Raw genomic sequence first — 23,766 nt, forward strand, 5'->3', positions numbered from 1 at the left:
AAAAAATATTTTTTTTAATTAATATAAACTGACCACATTAATAAATCTTCTTGGCCCCCGAAATGTTTGGTGAAGAAAATATGGCCCGCCGGCTATCATAAGTTGGACAGCGCTGCTATATACCATTACATAATTGGGGTTTTCAGCATTTTTTTTTTTTTAGAAAACATTCGTCAAACCGTACGTAAAATATTAGGGAACAATTATTATAAAACGATGAATTGTAATAAAATAAGCTGACAGTTAATAAATTTTTTATTCGTAAATAAATACAAAAGTTAGTAGACGTTCAAATAATTTTTTATTTGACGCCACTGTATTTCTGTTAAATAGTAAGTAATCAAAATTACTTTTCGCTCTAGCGAATAGTTTTTGATATTTATTTAGAAATAAACTATATGAAAAATAAAACATAATCGCGCAATAGCTTTATTGAGAATAACAAACTTACAAAAGCAAATTAAAGCCATGTTAATGTGGAAAAATTGAAAACAAAACCATTACCTCATAAAATATCGTATAAATTGAAAAGCATGGAAAATACGGGGTAGTTTTAAATGCAGTCTTAAAAAATAAGGATAATTTATTATATTATTTAGTAATAACTGGTAAGTAATATTTATGTGATTTTGTGTCTCTGGTATGTTTAAAGGGAGCCTTGGGGGTGTCTATTAAGGTTGCAGGACATGGAATCTTTTGACGCGGTTGATATTCGTTTTTATACGATGTTAAAATTGTAACATTGCTTTCTCCAAGATTTATATTTGAAACGTTCGATCTACGGGTGATTCTTTCTACTTTTTGAATATTTTGCTGTTTTGTGAAATTGCCGTATGATCGTGCTTCCGACTGACCATAAAATTGTCCGCCAATCGATAAATTGTCCTTTCTCACTATCTTCTGTGCTCTTTCGTACGGTTCGTGGTGCGTAGATGACCATTGCGACCCCCTCTTATCGTGAACGTTACACTTGTGGGTCTCTTGGTGCAAGTGGTGCTTTTGACTTTCTTGAATGTTTGATCTGTGAATTGAACTCAAACTGCGCCTGTCAGTTTGAGTGTTATTAATATAATGACTTTGATCGTTAAGGGTGTTGATTGACTTCCTCATTGCCAGAGCAGCCGAACTGCTTACATGAAGAGCTTCTGTTGACGAGTGAATGCCCTTGCGGTGCAACACTTGATTTCCAATATCGGCTTCGGTTTGCAAGACGTTTCGTCTATGATGACTTTCCGTTTTGATGCCGTGAGCTTCTTGTTTTGATACAATGCGTTTTTCACTCGATGATCTTACAACTTGCCCTGACACCTGTTGATCTCTTGTCTCAATTACATTGTTAACCACGTGTTTTGCGTGTTCTGTTTTTTGTTGTTGTTGCTGTACTTGGTTTATGTTTGTTTGTGAGGACGACATTTGAATTTCTCGTACTTCTTGAGACGACGTATCCTTCTTCACCTGTTGCATTTGCACTTTGTTTACTTCATTTATTGCCCTTTGTTTTGAGTCGGAAACGTCTGTTCCAGATCTTCTCGTGTAAGTGTTGTAATTGATTTCGTTGGTGGTTTTCATTACAGCTTTGTCATCTCCCAATGTAATGTGTGATTCCGTGTGACGATTTCTGTCGAATGAGAGACGAGCTCGTACATTTTGCAAAGCTTCTTTCTGAGTGGCTTCGTATGCTTTCTTACTTGTTGTTGTGTATTGAGATTTTTCAACCGAAGAATCGCGGAAATCGGAGATTCTTAAGTTGTCTTGTGGCTTTTTCACTGGCATTCGTTCAGCCTGTACGGGTTTAAAATCATCTTTGCTTCTGGGCGAACCCATAAATTCTCCTTCTGGTTTAAGGTTGTCTTGGTGTCGGACAACTGGTGCACGTTCTCCTGGACCTATAGGGCTCTTGGCTGGTCTTTCAAAGTTGCCTTCTGGTTTTAAATTATCTACCGGTTTTTTAGGCTTTTGTCGCTCTGCCGGACTGAAGCCAGGCTTATGGGGACGATCAAATTCACCTTCAGGAAATAGATTATCAGGATGTCTTATTGGTGTTCTTCGTTCTCCTGGTCCCAATTTAGTTGAGCTTGGTCTTTCGAAACCACCTTCGGGTTTTAAATTATCTTTAGGTTTTGTAGGCGAACGGCGCTCTGATGGGCTAAATTTAGATTTTTCTGGACGAACAAAGTCTCCTTCCGGATGTAAATTATCAGGTTGCTTAATAGGAATACTTCTTTCTCCTGGAACGTACTTAGGAGAATCATATTTTTCAAATTCTCCTTCAGGTTTTAAGTTATCTTTTGGTTTAACCGGTGATGGCCTTTCGGCTGGTGTGAATTGTGGTTTATGGGGCCTTTCAAATGATCCTTCTGGTTTTAAATTGTCGCTATGTTTAATTGGTTTTGACCGTTCACCAGGAGTTAATTCAGATGGTTTAGGTATTTCTATTTTTCCTTCAAGTTTCAGGTTATCTGCATGTCGAACTTGTGATGTTCGTTCTGTAACTGTTGTCGAAAATTCATCGCGCTTTCTGTATTCGGTAAATTCGCCCTCAACCTTAAGATTATCTTCCCTGATTACTATTTTAGATCTATCTCCTTTAACAACATGGTAATCGTCTCTTGTTCTATGATCAATGAATTCACCTTCGGGTTTAAGATTATCTTCTGGTTTTCTCACTTCGTATCTTTCACCCTTCACAATCTTATAATCATCTCGAGAACGAATATCTGTAAATTCGCCTTCCACTTTAAGATTATCTTCTCTAATTACGATTTCTGATCGATCACCTTTAACAACGTGGTAATCATCTCTAGTTCTTTGATCATTAAACTGTCCTTCGGGCTTAAGGTTATCTTCTGGTTTTTTTATATCAAATCTTTCGCCTCTCACAACCTTGTAATCATCTCTAGAACGAATATCCGAAAATTCGCCCTCAATTTTTAAGTTGTCTTCATGTTTAGTAATTTGAACTCTATCAGTAATAGAAGTCACACTTGCAAGTTCGTCTTTACGTCGGATTTCAACTGTTCCTTCTAGGTGCAGATTATCTTCATGCTTAATAGGAGTTCTCTTTTCAGCTGGAGTTACCGTTTTCGGAGAAGGTCTTTCGAATTCACCTTCAGGCTTTAAATTATCTTCTGGACGCTTTTGTTGAAGTCGTTCTGCTGGAATGTATGCTGGTTTTTGAGGTACATCAATCTTTCCTTCAGGATGAAGATTATCTTCATGTTTAATTGGTGTTCTCCGTTCAGCAGGACCAAATTTAGTAGGTGTTGGTCTTTCAAATTCTCCTTCGGGACGTAGATTATCTTCTGGACGTTTTTGTTTGGGTCTTTCAGCTGGAATAAACCCTGGTTTTTCCGGGCGTTCAAATTCACCTTCAGGATGAAGATTGTCTTCATGTTTGATAGGTGTTCTACGTTCGGCAGGGCCGACTTTGGTAGGTGTTGGTCTTTCAAATTCCCCTTCAGGTTTAAGATTATCTTCAGGGCGCTTTTGTGTAGGTCTTTCTGTTGGAAAATAGCCAGGCTTTTCCGGTCGTTCGAACTCGCCTTCAGGATATAGATTATCGATTGGTTTTTTGGGTGTCGGTCTCTCAACAGGTACAAACTGTGGTTTGTCAGGAATTTGAAACTCACCTTCTGGATGAAGATTGTCTTCGTGTTTAATTGGTGTTCTACGTTCAGCAGGTCCAATTTTAGTTGGCGTTGGTCTCTCAAATTCTCCTTCGGGACGAAGATTGTCTTCTGGACGTTTTTGTCTGGGTCTTTCAGCTGGAATAAACCCTGGTTTTTCCGGGCGTTCAAATTCACCTTCAGGATGAAGATTGTCTTCATGTTTGATAGGTGTTCTACGTTCGGCAGGGCCGACTTTGGTAGGTGTTGGTCTTTCAAATTCCCCTTCAGGTTTAAGATTATCTTCAGGGCGCTTTTGTGTAGGTCTTTCTGTTGGAAAATAGCCAGGCTTTTCCGGTCGTTCGAACTCGCCTTCAGGATATAGATTATCGATTGGTTTTTTGGGCGTCGGTCTCTCAACTGGTACAAACTGCGGTTTGTCAGGAATTTGAATATCACCTTCGGGATGAAGATTGTCTTCATGTTTAATTGGTGTTCTACGCTCGGCAGGTCCAACTTTAGTTGGCGTTGGCCTCTCGAATTCTCCTTCGGGACGAAGATTGTCTTCTGGACGTTTTTGTTTTGGTCTTTCAGCTGGAATAAATCCTGGTTTCTCTGGACGCTCAAATTCTCCTTCAGGATACAGATTATCTAGTGGTTTTGTAGGAGTTGGTCTTTCAGTCGGTATAAATCTAGGTTTCTCGGGAACCTGAAATTCTCCTTCAGGGTACAAATTGTCCTGATGTTTAATTGGTGTTCTTCGTTCAGCAGGTCCAACTTTTGTAGGTGTAGGTCTTTCAAACTCACCCTCAGGTCGAAGATTATCTTCCGGACGTTTTTGTTTAGGTCTTTCTGCAGGAATGTATCCTGGCTTTTCAGGTCGTTCAAATTCACCTTCCGGATGTAGGTTATCAGTTGGCTTTTTAGGTGCTGGTCTTTCAGCCGGTGTGTACTGAGGTTTTTCAGGCACTTCAAATTCTCCTTCAGGACGTAAATTATCCACATGCTTAATCGGTATCCTGCGTTCAGCAGGACCTACTACAGTTGGTGATGGGCGTTCAAATTCACCCTCAGGTCGAAGATTATCTTCTGGACGTTTTTGTTTAGGTCTTTCTGCAGGAATGTATCCCTGTTTTTCAGGTCGTTCAAATTCTCCTTCGGGATGTAGATTATCGGAAGGTTTTGTGGGTGTTGGCCTTTCAGCTGGTATGTATTGAGGTTTTTCAGGCACTTCAAATTCCCCTTCAGGACGTAAATTGTCTTTATGCTTAATTGGTGTCCTACGTTGAGCAGGGCCTACGAATGTTGGCGATGGACGTTCGAATTCACCTTCTGGACGGAGATTATCTTCTGGACGCTTTTGTTTAGGTCTTTCCGCTGGAATATATTCAGGTTTTTCAGGTCGTTCAAATTTCCCTTCAGGATGAAGATTATCAGTTGGCTTTTTAGGCGTGGGTCGTTCAGCTGGTCTAAATTGTGGTTTCTCCGGCACCTCAATGTCTCCTTCAGGACGTAGATTATCTTCATGTTTTATTGGCTTTCTTCGTTCAGCAGAGACAACTTTAGTAGGAGAAGGTCTTTCAAAATCGCCCTCGGGACGCAGATTATCTTCTGGTCGTCTCTGTTTAGGCCTCTCTGCGGGTATGTATCCAGGTTTCTCTGGACGTACAAATTCCCCTTCAGGTTGTAAATTATCAGTTGGTCTCTTGGGTTTAGGTCTTTCGGCTGGTGTGTATTGAGGCTTTTCTGGAACTTCAAAATCTCCTTCTGGGTGAAGGTTATCTTCATGTTTAATCGGTGTTCGTCGTTCAGCAGGGCCAACTTTTGTAGGAGAAGGCCTCTCAAATTCACCTTCTGGTCGTAGATTGTCTTCAGGGCGTTTTTGCTTAGGTCTTTCGGCAGGAACATATCCTGATTTTTCTGGACGTTCAAATTCACCTTCAGGATACAAATTGTCTGTTGGTTTTTTTGCGATTGGTCGTTCTGCTGGTCTGAATTTAGGTTTTTCTGGAACTTCCAATTCTCCTTCAGGTCTAAGATTATCTTTGTGTTTAATTGGTGTTCTACGTTCAGCAGGTCCAACTTTTGTAGGTGTAGGTCTTTCAAACTCTCCTTCAGGACGAAGATTGTCTTCTGGCCGTTTTTGTTTGGGTCTTTCAGCTGGAGTAAATTCTGGTTTTTCCGGACGTTCAAATTCACCCTCAGGATATAGGTTATCTGTTGGTTTTGTCGGGGTAGGTCGTTCAGCTGGTCTATACTTTGGTTTTTCAGGAATATCTATTTCACCTTCTGGACGAAGATTGTCGTGGTGTTTTATTGGTGTTCTACGTTCTGCTGGTTGAACTATAGTAGAAGTAGGTCTTTCAAACTCTCCTTCAGGCCGTAAATTATCTTCGGGGCGTTTTTGTTTGGGTCTTTCAGCGGGTAAGTAACCTGGTTTTTCAGGACGTTCGAATTCACCCTCAGGGTACAGATTATCAGTTGGCTTTTTAGGGGTAGGTCGTTCAGCTGATCTATATTTCGGTTTTTCTGGAATATCTATTTCACCTTCTGGACGAAGATTGTCATGGTGCTTTATCGGTGTTCTACGTTCAGCAGGTCCAATTTTAGTTGGCGTTGGTCTCTCAAATTCTCCTTCGGGCTTTAAATTATCTTCGGGACGTTTTTGTTTAGGTCTTTCAGTTGTAACATATCTCGGTTTTTCCGGACGTTCAAATTCACCCTCAGGATGAAGATTATCAGTAGGTTTTGTGGGCATTGGCCGTTCTGTTGGTCTATATTGAGGTTTCTCCGGTATTTCGAATTCACCTTCTGGTCGAAGGTTATCTTCATGTTTAATCGGAGTTCTACGTTCACCAGGTCGTACTTTTGTAGGAGTTGGTCGTTCAAATTCTCCTTCTGGTCGCAGATTATCTTCAGGACGTTTCTGTTTGGGCCTTTCGGCAGGAATATATCCTGGTTTTTCCGGACGTTCAAATTCACCTTCAGGATACAAATTATCTGTTGGTTTCTTTGGGGTTGGTCGTTCTGCCGGACTGAATTTGGGTTTTTGTGGAACTTCGAACTCTCCTTCAGGTCTTAGGTTATCTTCATGTTTAATCGGAGTTCTTCGTTCAGCTGGTCGAACTTTTGATGGAGTTGGTCTTTCGAAGTCCCCTTCTGGGCGAAGATTATCTTCCGGGCGCATCTGCCTGGGCCTTTCAGCAGGTATATATCCCGGTTTTTCCGGACGTTCAAATTCACCTTCAGGATATAAATTATCTGTTGGCTTCTTTGGGGTTGGTCGTTCTGCTGGCTTGAACGTTGGTTTTTCTGGAACTTCAAAGTCCCCTTCAGGTCTGAGATTGTCTTCGTGTTTAATTGGCGTTCTTCGTTCAGCAGGTCTAATTTTTGTAGGCGTTGGTCTTTCAAATTCACCTTCAGGCCGTAAATTATCTTCGGGGCGTTTTTGTTTAGGTCTTTCCGCTGGGACGAATTGCGGCTTTTCAGGACGTTCAAAATCACCTTCTGGATGTAGGTTATCTGTTGGTTTTTTGATTGTTGGTCGTTCTGCTGGCTTAAATTGAGGCTTTTCGGGTATTTCGAAATCACCTTCTGGTCGTAAATTGTCCTCCGGTTTCCTTTGTTTGGGTTTTTCAGCAGGTACAAATTTAGGTTTTTGAGGTATTTCAATTTCCCCTTCGGTATGTAAATTATCAATTGGCTTTATCTGTTTTGGACGTTCAGCTGGCTTAAATTGCGGTTTAATTTGTTTCTCAAATTCTCCTTCAGGACGTAAGTTGTCAATGGGCCTTTTCTGTTTAACTCGTTCTACAGATTTAGGAGTAAAATCTTCTTTAGATTTTGGAGTCAACTGTATTGTGCCTTCGGGTTTTAGATTGTCTTGATGGATAATAGCTGTTTGACGATGAATATCTTTATCAGTAAAGCTCCTGTATACGTTCTGCGTTGTGGTTACGTTTTCCGTATCTTGTTTAAGGTAGAATTTTTCAACGTCTTCTTTTGTCCACGTTCGACGACGGCGTAATGGTATTTCTGTTTCCTTTTCAGTATAGTCAATATGTGACGATGTGTCAAAAGTCATGCTTCCTTCTAAAGTCAAATTATCTTCACGTTTGTTTATCATTTGAACTCTTTCTTTGGATGTAAATTCCACGAAATCGGATCTGTTTGTTGTTTCAGACGTAAAATCACCTTCAACTTTAGTCCATGTGTTGCGTCTTATGGGACTTGTCCTATCAACTTGTTCGCCTAAGTAAGAAGTTTGAGTGGTTGTTTCGCCTGTAACAAAAATATAAGAAGACGTATGCCAAGAATTTTTATTTGTGTGTTAATTGTCAACATACCAATAAATTCTCCACCAATAGTGATGTTATCCACACGACGAACAACATCTGCCCGTTCGCCTTTTACGATCCTATAATCTTCTGTTAGTGTTGTAGTTGACGTAAAGTCTCCTTCTGGTCGCAAATTATCTTGAGGCTTTACAACGGGAGCTCGATCACCCGGTTTCCATTGTTCTGGTTGACGTTTCTCGAAACCTCCTTCGGGTTTTAAGTTATCCTGGGGCCGTTTAACTGGTGCTCTATCGCCAGGTTTCCATTCATGAGGTTGACGTTTTTCAAATTCTCCTTCTGGTTTTAAATTGTCTTGTGGTTTCTTAACAGGAGCTCTATCACCAGGTTTCCACTCTTCTGGTTGACGCTTTTCAAAATCGCCTTCTGGTTTAAGATTATCTTGAGGTTTCTTAACAGGAGATCTGTCACCTGGACGCCATTCTTCTGGTTTCCTCTTCTCGAATTCACCTTCGGGTTTCAGGTTGTCTTGAGGTTTTCTAATTGGAGCTCTTTCACCAGGTTTCCATTGTTCTGGTGAGCGCTTTTCAAAATCACCTTCAGGTTTAAGATTATCCTGAGGTTTTTTGACTGGTGCTCTATCACCGGGTCTCCATTGCTCTGGATGGCGTTTCTCAAAATCACCTTCAGGTCTTAGATTATCTTGGGGTTTTCTAATTGGAGCTCTATCACCTGGTTTCCATTCATCCGGATGGCGCTTTTCAAAATCACCTTCAGGTCTTAGATTATCCTGAGGTTTTTTAATTGGAACCCTGTCGCCAGGTCTCCATTCTTCTGGATGGGGTCTTTCAAACTCTCCTTCAGGTTTCAAATGGTCTTGGGGGCGTTTAACAGCTGCTCTGTCACCGGGCTTCCACTCATGCGGCTGTCGTTTCTCAAACTCTCCTTCTGGTCTTAGATTGTCTTTAGGTATTCTTACAGGAGCTCTTTCACCAGGCCTCCATTCTTCCGGTTGTCTTTTAACGAATTCGCCTTCTGGTTTTAGATGATCTTGAGGGATTATTACAGGAGCTCTTTCTCCCTTAGTTGCATTGTATTCATCTTTCGGTTTTCCGTAGAAAGGTCCGTCAGGATGCAAGTGATCGTTATACTCTTCGGGATTGTGAGGACAGTAATGACGTCTGTAAAGTGAAAATTTCGAATTCATTAAAAGTGTAAATGGGAAATCAACTTAATTAATTGGTAAATATCCTCATGCATTTGTTATTATAATATCTGCTTCTCATAGTCATCAATAAAATTCTTGATTTTAATAAATAAACACAACTCAATTTTCACAAATATATTAATAAAGACTTTACAATTGTTTCGCCTCCTTGAGGCTTCTTCAGAAATATTACTTAAAACTACATTAACAATACGAACTTATACACAACTATGCGATTGAGTAGGGATTTGACAAAGAGGTTTAGTAAGGGTGAGCTATTAATTATTTCTACTGTTTCTAATAGAGAAAGTCGATAACTTTTAGTTTCTAGATGTAGAATTATAAAGTTTTCATTAAATTTATGGTTTTCATCATTAAGACGTTTTGCGTAATTCGAATCTAATTTTTTATTTTCAAAAGATTTCTTATGATCCTTGATTCTTTTTTCTTTGTAAAGTTTTTATTAATATATTTGTGGAAATTAATTTGTGTTTATTTATTAAGTGATCCTGAATTTCCATGAAGAAAACGTAGATAACCGTCAATCATTCTTGACTTCTTTGAAGTGAATATATTTTAAATTTTTACAGATTCGAATTTATTTGTTTAAGATTCTATTAATATTTAATACAACAAATAAATCCACAATGAAAGATGATTCTTCAATATTTCTTGTAGATGAAAATTATTAATTAGTAGCGGAAATCAAAGGAATCTTTTATAACTTTTAATAATGACGAAATAAATCATTACTGTATATTATATTAAGTACAAACGATTTTATTTACAATAGTTTATACCTTGTTACTGCAAAGAACAATATTTGGAGCACCACGATTTACTATGTTGAACGAGACATTATAAAATCAATATAACTGTATGTAAAAGGTAGTTAGAAATCGACTCAATGTCGGGTAAATAAATTATTAATAACTAATAAAGTGCGAATACCGTTAAGTATCGGTATAAGAATTGCTGGTGCACTAAGTAAATCAAACAAAAATTCAATCAAATTACTTGAAGGGAAAGGGTGAAAAGTTAATAGTGAAGCAACCGTTGTCTTTCTTTGTGTTTGTCCTACTGCCCCAATTCATTTCAAGTCGTGTGCTTCAATAGGTCGATCGTTAAAAGCTTTACTTTTATTGTTCGGTATTATTTCCTTCATGTCTATGAGTAATAATAGACTAAATCATAGGTTGTGAATACATGAAGCAATGTGCCCCCAAAAATTTTTTTCGAAACAGCTAATGAGGGCTGCTTATAACTGTGAAATGAACTTTAGATTATATTAGGGCTTTATAGTAATATCATAGATTACTAATCATAACAATCCACATGCTTGTACTTTTTTAAAAAAGGCGGATATGAATTTATATATTTTTATTCTTAATATTATTGGGTAATTAGGTTTTACCCGCGGCTTCGCTCACGTTGATTCCCTACATACATGTCAATGACCACATAAAACTAGTTTTTCTTTCTCTCGGGAACAGTATTATTTTTCTGGATAAAAGGTACCCTATGTCCTTTGCTGTACCCCTGACAATGTGTGTACAAAATTTCATGATGATCGATTGAGTAGTTAAGGATGTTTGGGAGGTATGTCAAAATGTTACGAGACAAATAAAAATTTGGAAGAACGTTCCTCATTCAATTCTAAAGCTCCTGTAAAAATTACAAATCGATTCACTAAACCGTTAAAAAGTTATTGAAATTTTACAAAATTGTAATTTTACACGTCATTTTATGGAGATTCGTTAACCGAACAGATTAAATTTATTTTTATTAACCGAAAAAAAGCTATCAGAAATTTCAAACTTTTGTAATAAGTAACTTGAACTCTGGAGAATCACTTTAGCGTAAGGTTATTCAAATTCACTAAATGGTTATCGAGGAAAAAATGAAAAATTAGCTGAAAATCTCGTTTTTACTTGATAATATAATGATAATATTTATAATTGTCTGAAATAAAGTTTTAATTATTATTTAAACATACTTAAAAGTTTTACGCTCAATATTAATAAAGATTGAATCTAAATTTTTTTTTTGTTTCGAAGTTGAAATCAAGGCATATTCACTACCAAAAGTCAGTTAAAAATTTTCCATATTATTCGTTATTTCTTATTTTATTCAAAGTTTTTGGTCAAATTCCAAATTTTCTCTCAAACCATATACTTTTTTTTTTAGTATAGATAGTATTTATTTACCACATGATATGCTGCAAAACCTAATTAATCACGAATTCCTAATTTTATGTACTCTTGTCTCCGATTGTACCTCCCAAACATCATTAAGGTGCGAAACGGTAATAAACAAACTTACATTCCCATTTAGATTAGTTAGGATAGCAGTACTATAAACATGTGCATGTATCAACTGTAGTTGTTTTTACACTTAATGAAAAAAATTAAGTACTATGGGATTTCAAAATTAAAGAAAATAATATTTTTTGGAGTACCTTCAATTCGCTTCAAATAAATTTCGTGCCGGTCATTTGCTAGTAAAATATTTGCCGATTTATGAAATATAAATACGAATACGATATTTTTTTGAAAACTTTGTCAAAATCTATTAAAAAGTATTATATGAAAAAATGTTAAAAGCAGCAGATGTGAAAAATTGGAAGACGATTGCATTTAAAGACAAAAGAGATATTTTTAACATTGTCATTTATTTGTTTAGTCAGCAGATTTTTAACATTGTGTCGTAGAAATATCCTAAAACCAAGTGTTACGTTAACATATGCGGTTGAAACTTAAGTTCCACCCTGCGCCTTTAACGTGGGCTCTGAACCGAAAGAAACAAGAAAGTAAGAGTGTATGTAATACAAGAACTTGTTTGCCTAAGCAAAACAATATGCTATATAACGATAAGTATTGCGAAGTACGTTCGGAGAAAGTTTTCAAAAGGAAGCTGTGTAGGTTTGGAATTGCTTCGAAAATGTCAACCACACTCATACTTCTTTTATCACATCATTTTCTTTCTTTTTGCTTCTTTTAAAAACGATTGTGATATTTATACGTGTAAGTAATTCTTGTAATAGGTAAGTAAAAGTAAGGATCGGTAGAGTGACTAATTTGTAGCTAATTTTTAGTAAACTTATAGTGGCTGAAACGAATACAGAGTGTATCAGAAATAAATGCCGAACTTACAGGAGGTGATAGAGGTCTATAAAACACGAAAATTAAGTAAGTGTTTGCATGTCCGAAAGCTCACCGTTTTCGAGAAAAACGTAGTTGAATGTACAAATAAATTCAATTCCGGTCCTGGTAGAGAAATACAGCCCGCAACGCTGCACTCACTCAGTTGGTGATTACCAGCATCGGTGTAGTATTTATTTTGTATTTTTTTTTGTTCATATATTATTTATTTGTTAGATTAGATTAAGTGCGATTCAAGGTGTTTTTGTTAACACTCAAACTCTAGTAGTCGTTTATTCTTTTAATGTTTAAAGTTTAAAATTTCTATGAGGCAATCCATATGCAGTTCAAAAAACTAATTTAGCAATAAAACATCAATCATTAATGTGGGTTAGTCACTATAGAACAGTTGTTACATTGATGTGACTCGATACATAGTTACGGGTTTGAACTATTTCGCCACTGTAGAGGCGAAATCCTTGATTTCAAAGAAAACAACCTCCAAAATAGTATACGCGAAATATCAACGTTGCCTCCTCTCATGTGACAGTGTGGCGAATTTTAAAGGAACAGTTGCTGCATCTTTATCATTTGCAGCGAGTTCAAGTCTTGCTTGAAACTAATTTTCAACCGCGAGTGGATTTGTGTCGGTGGTTTCTTAAAAGTGCTGCGTAGCCTAATTTTTTCAATATAAGGATGTTGTTTACAGACAGATTTTGAATTTTCACAATAATCACTGTGTAGCCAATTCACACACAGGATCGGCTTTCGATGCTAAATTGTTGTGATTTTCTTAAAATTTTTACTGAATTGTACGATTATTTATTGCACCTAGTTCACATTCTCCAAAGCTCGACACTTATTTCTGTTATATCCTGTATAATAGGTACATATGCGTTGTCCTAGTATGATATCAAGCTCTATTAGAAGATCGTTGGATTTTCCGGAATCTACAAGCCCAACAACGTTAATTTTTTCACTAAAAAATATGAAATACCGTATTATACTATAAATACTAGAGCTCATTTTTAAGGTTCTTTCAAGCACTACAAATAGATATATTTGAGATTTTTCTAAAAATGCGTCGTTTCTCCGTCTTTTAACGTCGAATGGTTCACATTCAGTTTTTGGCAATCAGTCATCTTTATCGATTCATATCTCTAGTTCTATTTAGTGTACAGAAACAAAAGAAAAAAACATTCGTGAAAAATCCTACCAAAATATGCAAAAAACAATAATTTCAATTGCGAATAATTCGAAAGCATTGATTTATATAAAAATATGTATAGAACATTTTTTGCTTAGAATTCATCCCGCTGTCCATTTCTACAATTATTTTAAGGGTGCCTTCATTTCTTAGAAGTGGTGGCAATTGCCCCTAGGGTAAAAGCACACATCAGCAGTATATAACTTCTGGTTTTTGAGCTTTTTCCTACCTACTCTCTAAATTTCACGTTAGATTTTGGAGCCAAAAACCGTCATTCTCTGGACTATTTTTGTTATCTAAGCTTTTCAAAGTCTTATTTTGTGCAACAAAAAAATCAACATTTTGAAATTTAATTGTCGTTTATTAAAATCAAAAAATAAACGGCATCTACTGCCAAAAGGAGAAACAAAATTCTATATAACAAAAATCTCAATCCAAGTAATTGGTACAATCAATGCGATTTCTGACATTGTTTTTGTTTTCATACTGTACAACAGTAAGAAGAAATCCAGCACATATACGTTATTCAGTTACAGATGCATGGTTTATTTTTACAAAATTAAGATTTGAAAAATTTTTTGCAAACATACATATGTTGGTCCAAAGGTGCTTGAAAATTGAAAGATTAAGTCAGTTTATTGCAGGAAAGTCTTCTTTTGGCAACAATTCCCAGAAATCATCTCTAAATCCATCTGAAGAAATTTGTGACTATGAAGATATTTTTTGTATAAAAAAGGTTTTTAGTGCAGAATAAATATGTAGTTCATTAAATTCCAACTGAATATAGATAGGATAACTGATTATTTCAGTCAAGCTGATTACGAAAGGATCAACAAAAATTTGTAAATTTTGTTTTGTACTCTCGAAGTCTTGGAATTTACTTCCTTATTTCAGTTTATGGTGGCAATATTAAGCTTCCCTTTGAAATTGGCGACAATTTTAAAACTAGTTCACTCGGGACATTTATAATTCGTTCGCGGGCCACGATGTGAACCGAGGGCCTAGGGTTGGGCAGCCTTGCTCTAGGTAATGCTGCTCGGTTAAAAGTATAAAAGATATGTATATATATGAATGCTTTCTATAATACATAGAAAAGTTGTAGAGCTTAAAAAGGCCTGTGAAAAAATAGGTGACAACATATATTGTACGTATGTATGTTAATACTTAGTCACAAATTGATAAAATATAAATATGGCGAAGTAGCGGGCACACAATCGTTACTAAAATTGAAATTATTAAAATTAAATGCGTGTAAACAATTACGAACATTATTATTAACTATTTATTATTCTGTGCTCGCGAACGGTTAATTTAGAAATTCAAAAAAGGTTGTTAAAGATGATGTATATTTGGAGCGCGGCACTATGCGGGTGCGAAACATAGACGGTGGGCGCGGTGGAAAAGAAAAGGTTGGAAGTCAATAAAAAATAGGCGAGATAGGTTGGTAGGACACCTTCTCAGGCATGAAGGTATAGTCAGAGACATGTTAGAGGCAGAAACAGGAGTTAGGAGGGGTAGAAGTAGACCTAGGTTAGATTACTGTTCGCAAATAGTTAAGGATGTGGGTTGTTCTAGTTTTAGGGAAATGAGAAGATTAGCTCAGGATAGGAAAGAGTGGAGGTACGTGTCTAACCAGTCTTAGGACTGACGACCTTATGATGATGAAAGCAATTGATACAATACTTGCATAAACATTAAACAGTGCTTTAGTAAAACTTGATGTACACGGGTGTGATTCAACAGGTGTCTATTACTAGCTGAGATACTTATTATAAGACTGTAAGCTGTGACTGTAATGAGAGTAATTCAAAACCACACCTATTCGTAGGAATTGCATAAATACATACATACATACATACATATATACATAAAATTAACTATTTAAGGTCATGTTTTCATGATATACTGTTAAATAATACATCATACCTTCGGTGGAAGGATTATTCAAATAACATTTCCTTAAATGAGGATTTATGAGTTTCAACCGGTTACTTAAAAATGCAACTACATCACTTGATCACCTTAACGGCAATCGTTTGGGCTTTTACTGCAAAATTTCTTGCAGACGAATATTCAATATGTAATTGCCATGACCCACTTCGTGATTCTGGGAACCATTTATTAGCATCATCATTTACACCAAAATGCATCTGCATTTCAAGTAGGCAGCTTGCTGTGTATGATACAATGCCAGATTGCCAATTAAACTGGGCCAATTGAATTTATTTAAGCACCATATATGTATGTGAAGTGAAAAAGAGTTCGGATTGCATTTTTCAGTTGAAATATATCTCATAAATTTGTCGGTGGTAGCGTAAAACGATAAATTCCAGAAACAGTGATATGAAATTGGGTCAGACAATTGATAAATAAAAAAAGTTATTCGAACGTTAAAAAAACGTTATGGATCTTAACTTCATCATTTAAAAGATGTTTCTGCCCAAATATGAAAAAAATGTAAATTTAAACAATTATCAGATTTTAAGCTCTAAGAGCTCAATTACTTCCAAAGGGTATAAGTCCTAAGACTGGTTGGACATGAACTTTCACTGTTTCCTATCTTGAGCTAATCTTCGCATTTTCCTAAAACTAGAACAACCCACATCCTTAACTACTTGCGAACAGTAATCTAATCTAGGTCTACCTCTACTCCTCCTAGCTTTCGTTTTTGCCTATAATAAGTCTTTGACTAGCCCTTCATGCCTGAGAAGGTGTCCTGCTAACCTATCTCGCCTATTTCATATTGACTTCCATAAAGTCCTTTGTTCTCCTACTCTTTTTAATACCTCATTATTTGTAACCTTCTGTATCAACAGTATCCTCATCATTTGTCTCTAATACCACCTTTCGAAAGCTTGTAACCTTTTCTTTTCCGCCACGCCCACTGTCCAAGTTTCGCACCCGTACAACGCCGTGCTACAAACATACATCATTAACAACCTTTTTCGAATTTCTAAATTAACCGTTCGCGAGCATGGAAGTGATTTCTTTTTATTGAAGGCGACTCTGCTATCCTCTGCTTTATATCCCTACTACTCCTTCCGTCCTGACTTATCTGACTTCCTAGGTACCTAAATTCGGCCACTTCTTTTAATTTTTCATCTCGTATCTTTATATTAGATCTTTCTCTACTTTTCTTTCCCTTGCATATCATATTTTACTTTTATTTATTAGAGCTCGAAAATAACGAAAAATTAGGGGATGGATTACTATATAAATTATATATAGTTGAAAATTGAAANGCATTTTTTATATATTATTTTTATTTGTAAATGCATACTTTTGATGGCGTAAAAACAATTTTTTCTCAAAGCGCGAATTTTGCCGCCCTGGGCACTAGCCCCTAGTGCCCCTAGTGTACATCGAGTGCGATGATTTGTGAAAACTTTGATTAACGATATACCATTTGATTAACATTTAGTATATGCATTTTTTATATTTTTTATTTAATGTTGGCTTTTGAATTTAATCTGTATTGAAAGGTAAATGTTATAAAGACTTTACTCTTTCATTTTTTTTCACGTCGCAGTTGTCTATTTTTAATATTTAAGTAATATCGATGTAACAAAACGGTAATGATAAAATTCTAACCTTGACCAATATTACTGAAGACAAATCGGTGTGCAAGGCATTGTTTATGGAACTGAGAAAGGAAAAAAAACAGGGTAAATCTGAGCGTCATTTTTCAATAACAGTCTTTTATAAAATACGCAATAGAATGGTACATCTTCCTAGAATACTGAAACGGTCATTACTGATTAAAAGACTTCGAAATTAATTGACTTTAATTGAAAGTTTACGAAATAATTAAATTATAATTATAATACATATACGACAATCAGTTTACAAAGTTGCTTCAATTCACAAGCAGCAAAATTGATGCTTGATTTTTAGATTTATGATATTTTGAAATTGTCTGCAGTAATTTTTTTACAAAAGTTAGTAATAAATACTTAAGAAATCTTTTTGGTTGAATATCAGCCTGTCTAATTTTTCACTATTAAAGCGTATGATATATTTTCGATTAATTAATACTAAAAAAGGTGTTTCTCACTCTTCAAATGTCGAGTGTTATTTTTCATTGCAGAAAACTGTCATTTCGTTACTCAAATTAAGTTTGTATATGGGTTACAAAATAAAGTAATCAAATTCAAGTAAATGCCCATGATATAGTAATAAATAATTTCGTTACAGAGAGTGTACATTGCGTTTTATTCATTGGTACGGATTGCGAGAATATTTTCTGCGAAAGTAGCGTTGAAAGGGTTGCCCTTTTAAGGTAAATTTCAAAAGTGTCGTCCTCTTCAAATTATCGTTAGAAAGGTGCGTCACAAGTTCCATATGGGGTTATTAATTACCTACCTGGAATCTTACGACACACATACATATGTATGCATAAGAATACATACACTTAAACACGTTGGCAATAAAATTTCCACTTATTACATAAAAGGCTATTTTTTAATACAGCACTTATTACCAGCGTATAAACACTATTAATTCATTTTTATTGGTTGGCTAATTCTGATATAGAGTTACATTGTGTTATTACTCGGTTTATTCTTAAGTAAAAGATTGCCTTTTTAATGGAATGATGAGCAACTTGATGTGTTGGCTCGAGACAGGAACTGAATTTTTGTTCGAATTGAATCAATCTACGACGATTGAAATAATGGCATTTGTTAACGATTTAACACTCATCAACAGAAAAATATTATTAAGCTGAAACTTTAGTAAATTTAATTGACAATATTTCTTTTTTTTTTAACAAAAATGAAACAACGCTTACAATTCAAAAACGAAAGCAGGTAACCAAAAATTGTCTACGATAAACAAACAAGCAAGGAAATTTAAGAAATGAAAGAAAAATAGGAAGTTATTGCAAATTAGGGACCATCCATAAATTATGTCACACGTTAGGGGGGAGGGAGGGGGTCGACAAAGTGTGACATTGTGTGATAAGGGGATGGCAGGGGTCCTAAATTTCGTGACGTCATATTTCAAAATTTTCAAAATCTACGTGTTAAAACACGAACTTTGCAATATTAACAAAAACCTTGATAGTAGATGTAAGAATTGCAAAATATGTGACGTCACACTAGGAAGGGGGGAGTCTCACAAATGTGATCAGCTGTGACAAGGACGGGGGATCATGAAATTCGTGTGACGTAATTTATGGATGGCCCCTTAGCAAACGGCAAAGACACGGATATAAATGATATAGTGTAAAAACCATGATAAAATTTGGATACCTTGGTAGTTACTCTACTTTTTGCATATGTGTTTACAAAACTGTACAGAAATTCATTTTTATAGTAAAGAAAAAAAACTAAGTATATAAAATCATCTTCAATTTTTACTCTACATTTCTAAATTCTTTCCGGAAAGTCTTTGGAGTCGTAGAATGGATCTTTTAATTTGTTTTGGTGTACTTTGCGATGTAATTAATAGAACATTTTCATTTTTGATGCATTTACGTTTTTCTTTTATCTTACAGCTCCAATAAATTTGCTGGGGGAGGTGACAGCGGAAGTTTGCTGATCCCCTCGTCAGGGATTATACTTCCGCAATCTCTGACTATGGTAAGTAATTGTCTTGGAGTGAATTAATGTTATAGAGAAATTATTTTATCTTGTAATTGTTGCAATATTTTATAGTTAGTAATTTTTATGAGGATACCGCGGATACAGAAAGTTAGAAATGAAGAGGTATTAGAAAGAGTAGGAGGACAGAAAGCGCTTTAGAAGTCAATAAGAAATAAGCGAGATATATTTCCTTTAGTTTCTGTAGCGATGTGACCTTCAGTTTGACCGGCGCAAAGTAGAAAAGAACAGCAATAGGCCGGAAAAGAAAGGAGATAAATCTCGGCCGAACTCTTAACCGGTGAGGAGCGTGTAATCCGTACAGTACTGCACGGAAAAATTGACCATTTTATCCACTACAATTGCATTGCTCAAATGTGCTGTTATTGGTACCAATTACTACTTAAAATATCAACGAGATGTTTATTTATATTTGAAGACATATTAAAGGCTTTAACGTTTGTTTTCGACTCGCACTACTATTCATGATTGAACAAAACTTTTGGCAGGTACTGTATGAAAAAGTATGTTTAATGAACAAGAGTTGAGAGTATAATGAGCTTTTTCCTCCCTACCTACGATTTTGCCAGCGTGCATCCAAGACATTGGAAGGGGCACATCGCTAGAGAAAGTAAATGAAGTATAGCAGTTAGAGACATATTAAAAGCAGAAACAGGAGCTAGGAGGAGTAGAAGTAGATTTAAATTAGATGAGATTACTGCTCACAAACAGTTAAGGAAGTAGTGTTCTAATTAAATGCGAGGATTAGTCTTAGGACTGAACCTTTTGAATTTTTATATTTTTTTTAGTCTATTTCAACGTTCCATTAAATGCAAGGCCTAACAAAAATAGAAACGTGTCAAAAATTAACTTTATCGATTTGTTTAGCTTGTAGAAACTACGTGTTACACTAATTTGTAAAGTTTCCAACAACTTTTGCTTATAATTACGTATGTCAACAAAAATGCCAGGTAACAAATTTTTGCAGAACGGACACATTTTGTGTTTCGGAGCTAAATTGCTTTTGTAAGCGAGCAAAGAGATTAGGTTTTGCAATACTTTCCGTGTTTGCTGACAAAATGGTTGGCAAGTTAAATATTATCACGGCAAACTTTCACAAGGCCGTACTTTGTGCATACCTTTGTTGTCGTGTGCATTTGTAAATTACAAACATGTGCTTCGTTATAGAATAGAGAGTCTGCTAGTCAGTCGATAATAATCAAGATTACGTCAGGAGCTTTATTTATTCTATGATCGCGCGAACATTGTTTGATTGAAGAGTTTGACCATTGCCCTTTTAAATCTTAGTGGGCTCTGGCAGGCCAGGCAATAATTAGATTAGATCACATTTTGGGTAGGCCGAAGTTTTCTTGTCTTGAATATCTAGGGGGTTGTGGTAAGTATAATTTTCGCTCCCCGACTTATTTTACCGCCATCTTGAAAAATGGATGTAATTATTTTTTTAAATGTTATCGATACATCCCATCATCACGCCGTAGACCAAACACATTACTTATTGTAGAATGCAGATTCGGGCTATAGGGCCGTGGTCTAAGTGAACGATTCCGTCCAGACGTTTCGTCAGCTACTGCGGCTGACATCTTCAGTGGTAGTGTTGCGTTGACAACGTGAACGTAGATTGTATCTCGATGTCTCGACAGCGACTGGGGTCGCTACGTTCACGTTGTCAACGCAACACTACCACTGAAGATGTCAGCCGCAGTAGCTGACGAAACGTCTGGACGGAATCGTTCACTTAGACCACGGCCCTATAGCCCGAATCTGCATTCTACTATGGATTCCGGCCGTGAAAGCCTTTGTTCTTACATTACTTATTGTTAGGAGTCAATAATGTACGACAAGGTTATTTTCTTGCCTATTTACCAATTATTTGGTACTGAAATTTCTGTTTTGTGGACCCCATTGCACCAGCTATTTTCCAGTAGTTGACTGGAAGAGGGTTGTTTTGTTATTAATTATGAATTCAGTGTAATTATTCTCTCGCATACTACAGAGTTTTGTACAGGATAGATTTCCTGATAAAACAAAAATGATATATAATTTGGTAAAAAAAGGGAATTTATTTAGGAATTGGAATCGATACATAATTGTGTGTTAGAACAATATTTTGAAATATAAAGAAAATCCTAAAAGAAAATTGAAATCCAAAAGGTATGCCCTCTTTCAAAATCATAAAATTTCTTATTTTTATCGGAAAAATCCGCAGATCTCATTTATCAATTAAGTAGCACACTAGACCAAGGAAGAACAATGTTAACCTTCATGTTGGAGATTTAGCTAAAGATAAGCTCCATCAAGCGTAATGATATATTATTGAAACCTAGTCATTATAACAGTTCTTGGGTATGTAGGCTTATTGATACATAGATTCAGTAAGGAAGTATAAAATACGTAGATGAAAAGACAAAGAATGATCACAGGTAAATAATTATTATTTTCGGTGGGGTTAATTAAAAAATATAATTTAACTTTATAACTTAACATAGATTTCATTTATTAAATGCAAAATAAAAAATTCAGCTATAAAAATAAAAGATTTTGATGATGATTTGGACATTATTACGATATTCCTATTTAATATCAATTCAAAGTTTTCATGCACCTAGAAGCATGAGAGAGAAAGTGAGTGACAGATGAAGACTCTACTTCTGCCTCATCGTAAAGTAAGCGACAGTCGCGTTGTGTTTCAAAAACAACTGGTTGTTTTTCGCACTGTCAACTGTATGTCGCTTATGACTACACAATAATTTCACTAATTCTACTAATTGGCCGTCAATTTATTTACAGCTGTGACTACATCGTTCGATATGTTTCACGTTGCATTTTATCGTTTGTTATAAAAGTGAATAAATGTATATACGTTTTATTATTTTACTAAAATAATCGCTTTTTTGTGAAAAAACAAAAAACCACAATAAAAAAATGTCCAATATGTCTTGCGTCATCCAAGCCAAGCCAACTACTACAATAAAGAAAAACTGCTCTTAACTTTTTGATAGAGGGACTTTTTCGATTTTCATTTTCTTTATGTGTTAAAATTGTTGTATGTATTTTTACTCATATATTGCCTTTTATATCTGTTGCTATCATTAAAAAAAGTATGTCGGCCATTCGAGAAGTACTATTTTAGAAAGATTTAAAGAACAATACGTAGCATCCATGTATGTATGCAGCAAATAGAAGATAGATAATATCTAAAGGTGAAGTGCATATAGGTATTAAAATTTAGTTTATTATTTATATGTAAACACAAAGTACATATTATGTAAAAATCTGCATAAATGTGATTTTGATTAATAAAAAAAACGAATGGAGGCTTTTAGAAAAATAAAATTAGTAATAAGATTTAAAAATAGGTAGGTATGTCAATGGTACCGAAATGTTTGAGGTGAATATTAAACATTGTTTTTCGTCGGTTCGCTGGAAAGAGAAAGACGACTCGTTTTCACATAATGTTGTTAAGCAAGTTACACCTATGTCAAGGTGAACATCAGCGAATAATGTCTATAAAAGTCGATGATGTAATTCTTTGACCGATCTGAATGGATACTGCGAATCTGGACGTGTGTATCTAATTTTTCGCCGAGAGTTTCCTAATAAAAGGGGCGATTACGTCACAAATAAATAATTTGGGCACAAATAAAGGTTATGTTTTAATAAAATTTCACTCATGTTTAAGTAGACTCATAATAAATGCCGAAATTTTCACAGCTGGCAGGTTCTTCGTGGAGGTTACAGACGTAATGATCTCATACACTACGTACTGCGAAGGACTTGTACTCATTGTCAGAATATACTGTACACACAATCGTCAGAGAGCGCCCACAATTTTTAAAATTATAACTATAAATAGTATCGGGAACATTTAACTGAAACTTTTACTGAATATGAATGAACTGTGTACCAAATGGCAAAAATATATGACAATGTAGTTTATTTTCGTTAACGTGACCACATTGTTTTCAAAAGAGTTAACCCTGGGCAGTTTCAGGTCAGACTTCTTGTAATCTTGTGTTCCGATAACGTCTTTATTTTTTATTGAACCATGGCATGTCGGGGTGCAACTGCGAGGTCAAATCATTCCTTTCAATATATTAAAGAATAATTATTTGCTAAAAAAATTAGGTCTCTGAAAAAAATTTGGAATCTCTCAATCTTCAAATAATTCAGAGGGCTTTGAATTTTTTTACTGAATTCATTTGTTTCTATTTATAAATATCTTACGGTATGTTGACAGTCAATTATTGCAAATTAAAATGTTTATGTTACGGATTCTTAAAAAGTCGATAACAAATTTCAAACCAAATGACCTCAATAATATGCATTAATTATATTCGCATTTTTTATTGGGAATAATGAGGACGGTTATTCGCATAATGTGTTATTAGCTCTGTTAATAAATTTATGAAGACTTATAATAAGCATCCACTTATATTATGATAAATAATTTTATATATATATTATAAATGCGCGAGTATGAAGCAAATGATTTGACCCTTGAAGAAGCATCAGATTCAAAATAAAACAGTTTAATCACTAATCTGTTTATCGTAGCTTTTACGCGACATTTTTGCGCACTTGTCTAATAATAAAAGCGTAAAAGCTCAAAGTACAAGAAGGGTTCTATGTAATATCAGGCGTTTTTCTAGGAATGATGTTCTTAAGTTTCTTTTTTTTATGTTAAAACCTGTCATAGGCATTAAAACTAA

General features: G+C 35.4%; 1 protein-coding gene across 2 annotated transcripts in view; it reads right to left on the bottom strand.

Annotated features, from left to right (window-relative positions):
* Positions 1-406: 406 nt before the first annotated feature.
* LOC108734423 (titin) overlaps positions 407-23,766 on the bottom strand; it is a 33,774-nt gene continuing 10,414 nt past the window's right edge. The window contains exons 3-5 of one of the 2 annotated variants that reach the window (XM_025975326.1): positions 7,952-9,081; positions 6,658-7,886; positions 407-5,874 (exon numbers count right to left, since the gene is read on the bottom strand). In XM_025975326.1, the coding sequence (XP_025831111.1) occupies positions 592-5,874; positions 6,658-7,886; positions 7,952-9,081 (7,642 nt within the window). In that variant the 3' untranslated portion in view covers positions 407-591. Of the gene's footprint in view, positions 7,887-7,951; positions 9,082-23,766 lie in introns of both variants that reach the window. The other variant, XM_025975325.1, reaches the window with a different exon arrangement.

Source organism: Agrilus planipennis, unplaced genomic scaffold (genome assembly GCF_000699045.2).
Source record: "Agrilus planipennis isolate EAB-ADULT unplaced genomic scaffold, Apla_2.0 scaffold96, whole genome shotgun sequence".
Classification (NCBI taxonomy): Eukaryota; Metazoa; Arthropoda; class Insecta; order Coleoptera; family Buprestidae; genus Agrilus; species Agrilus planipennis.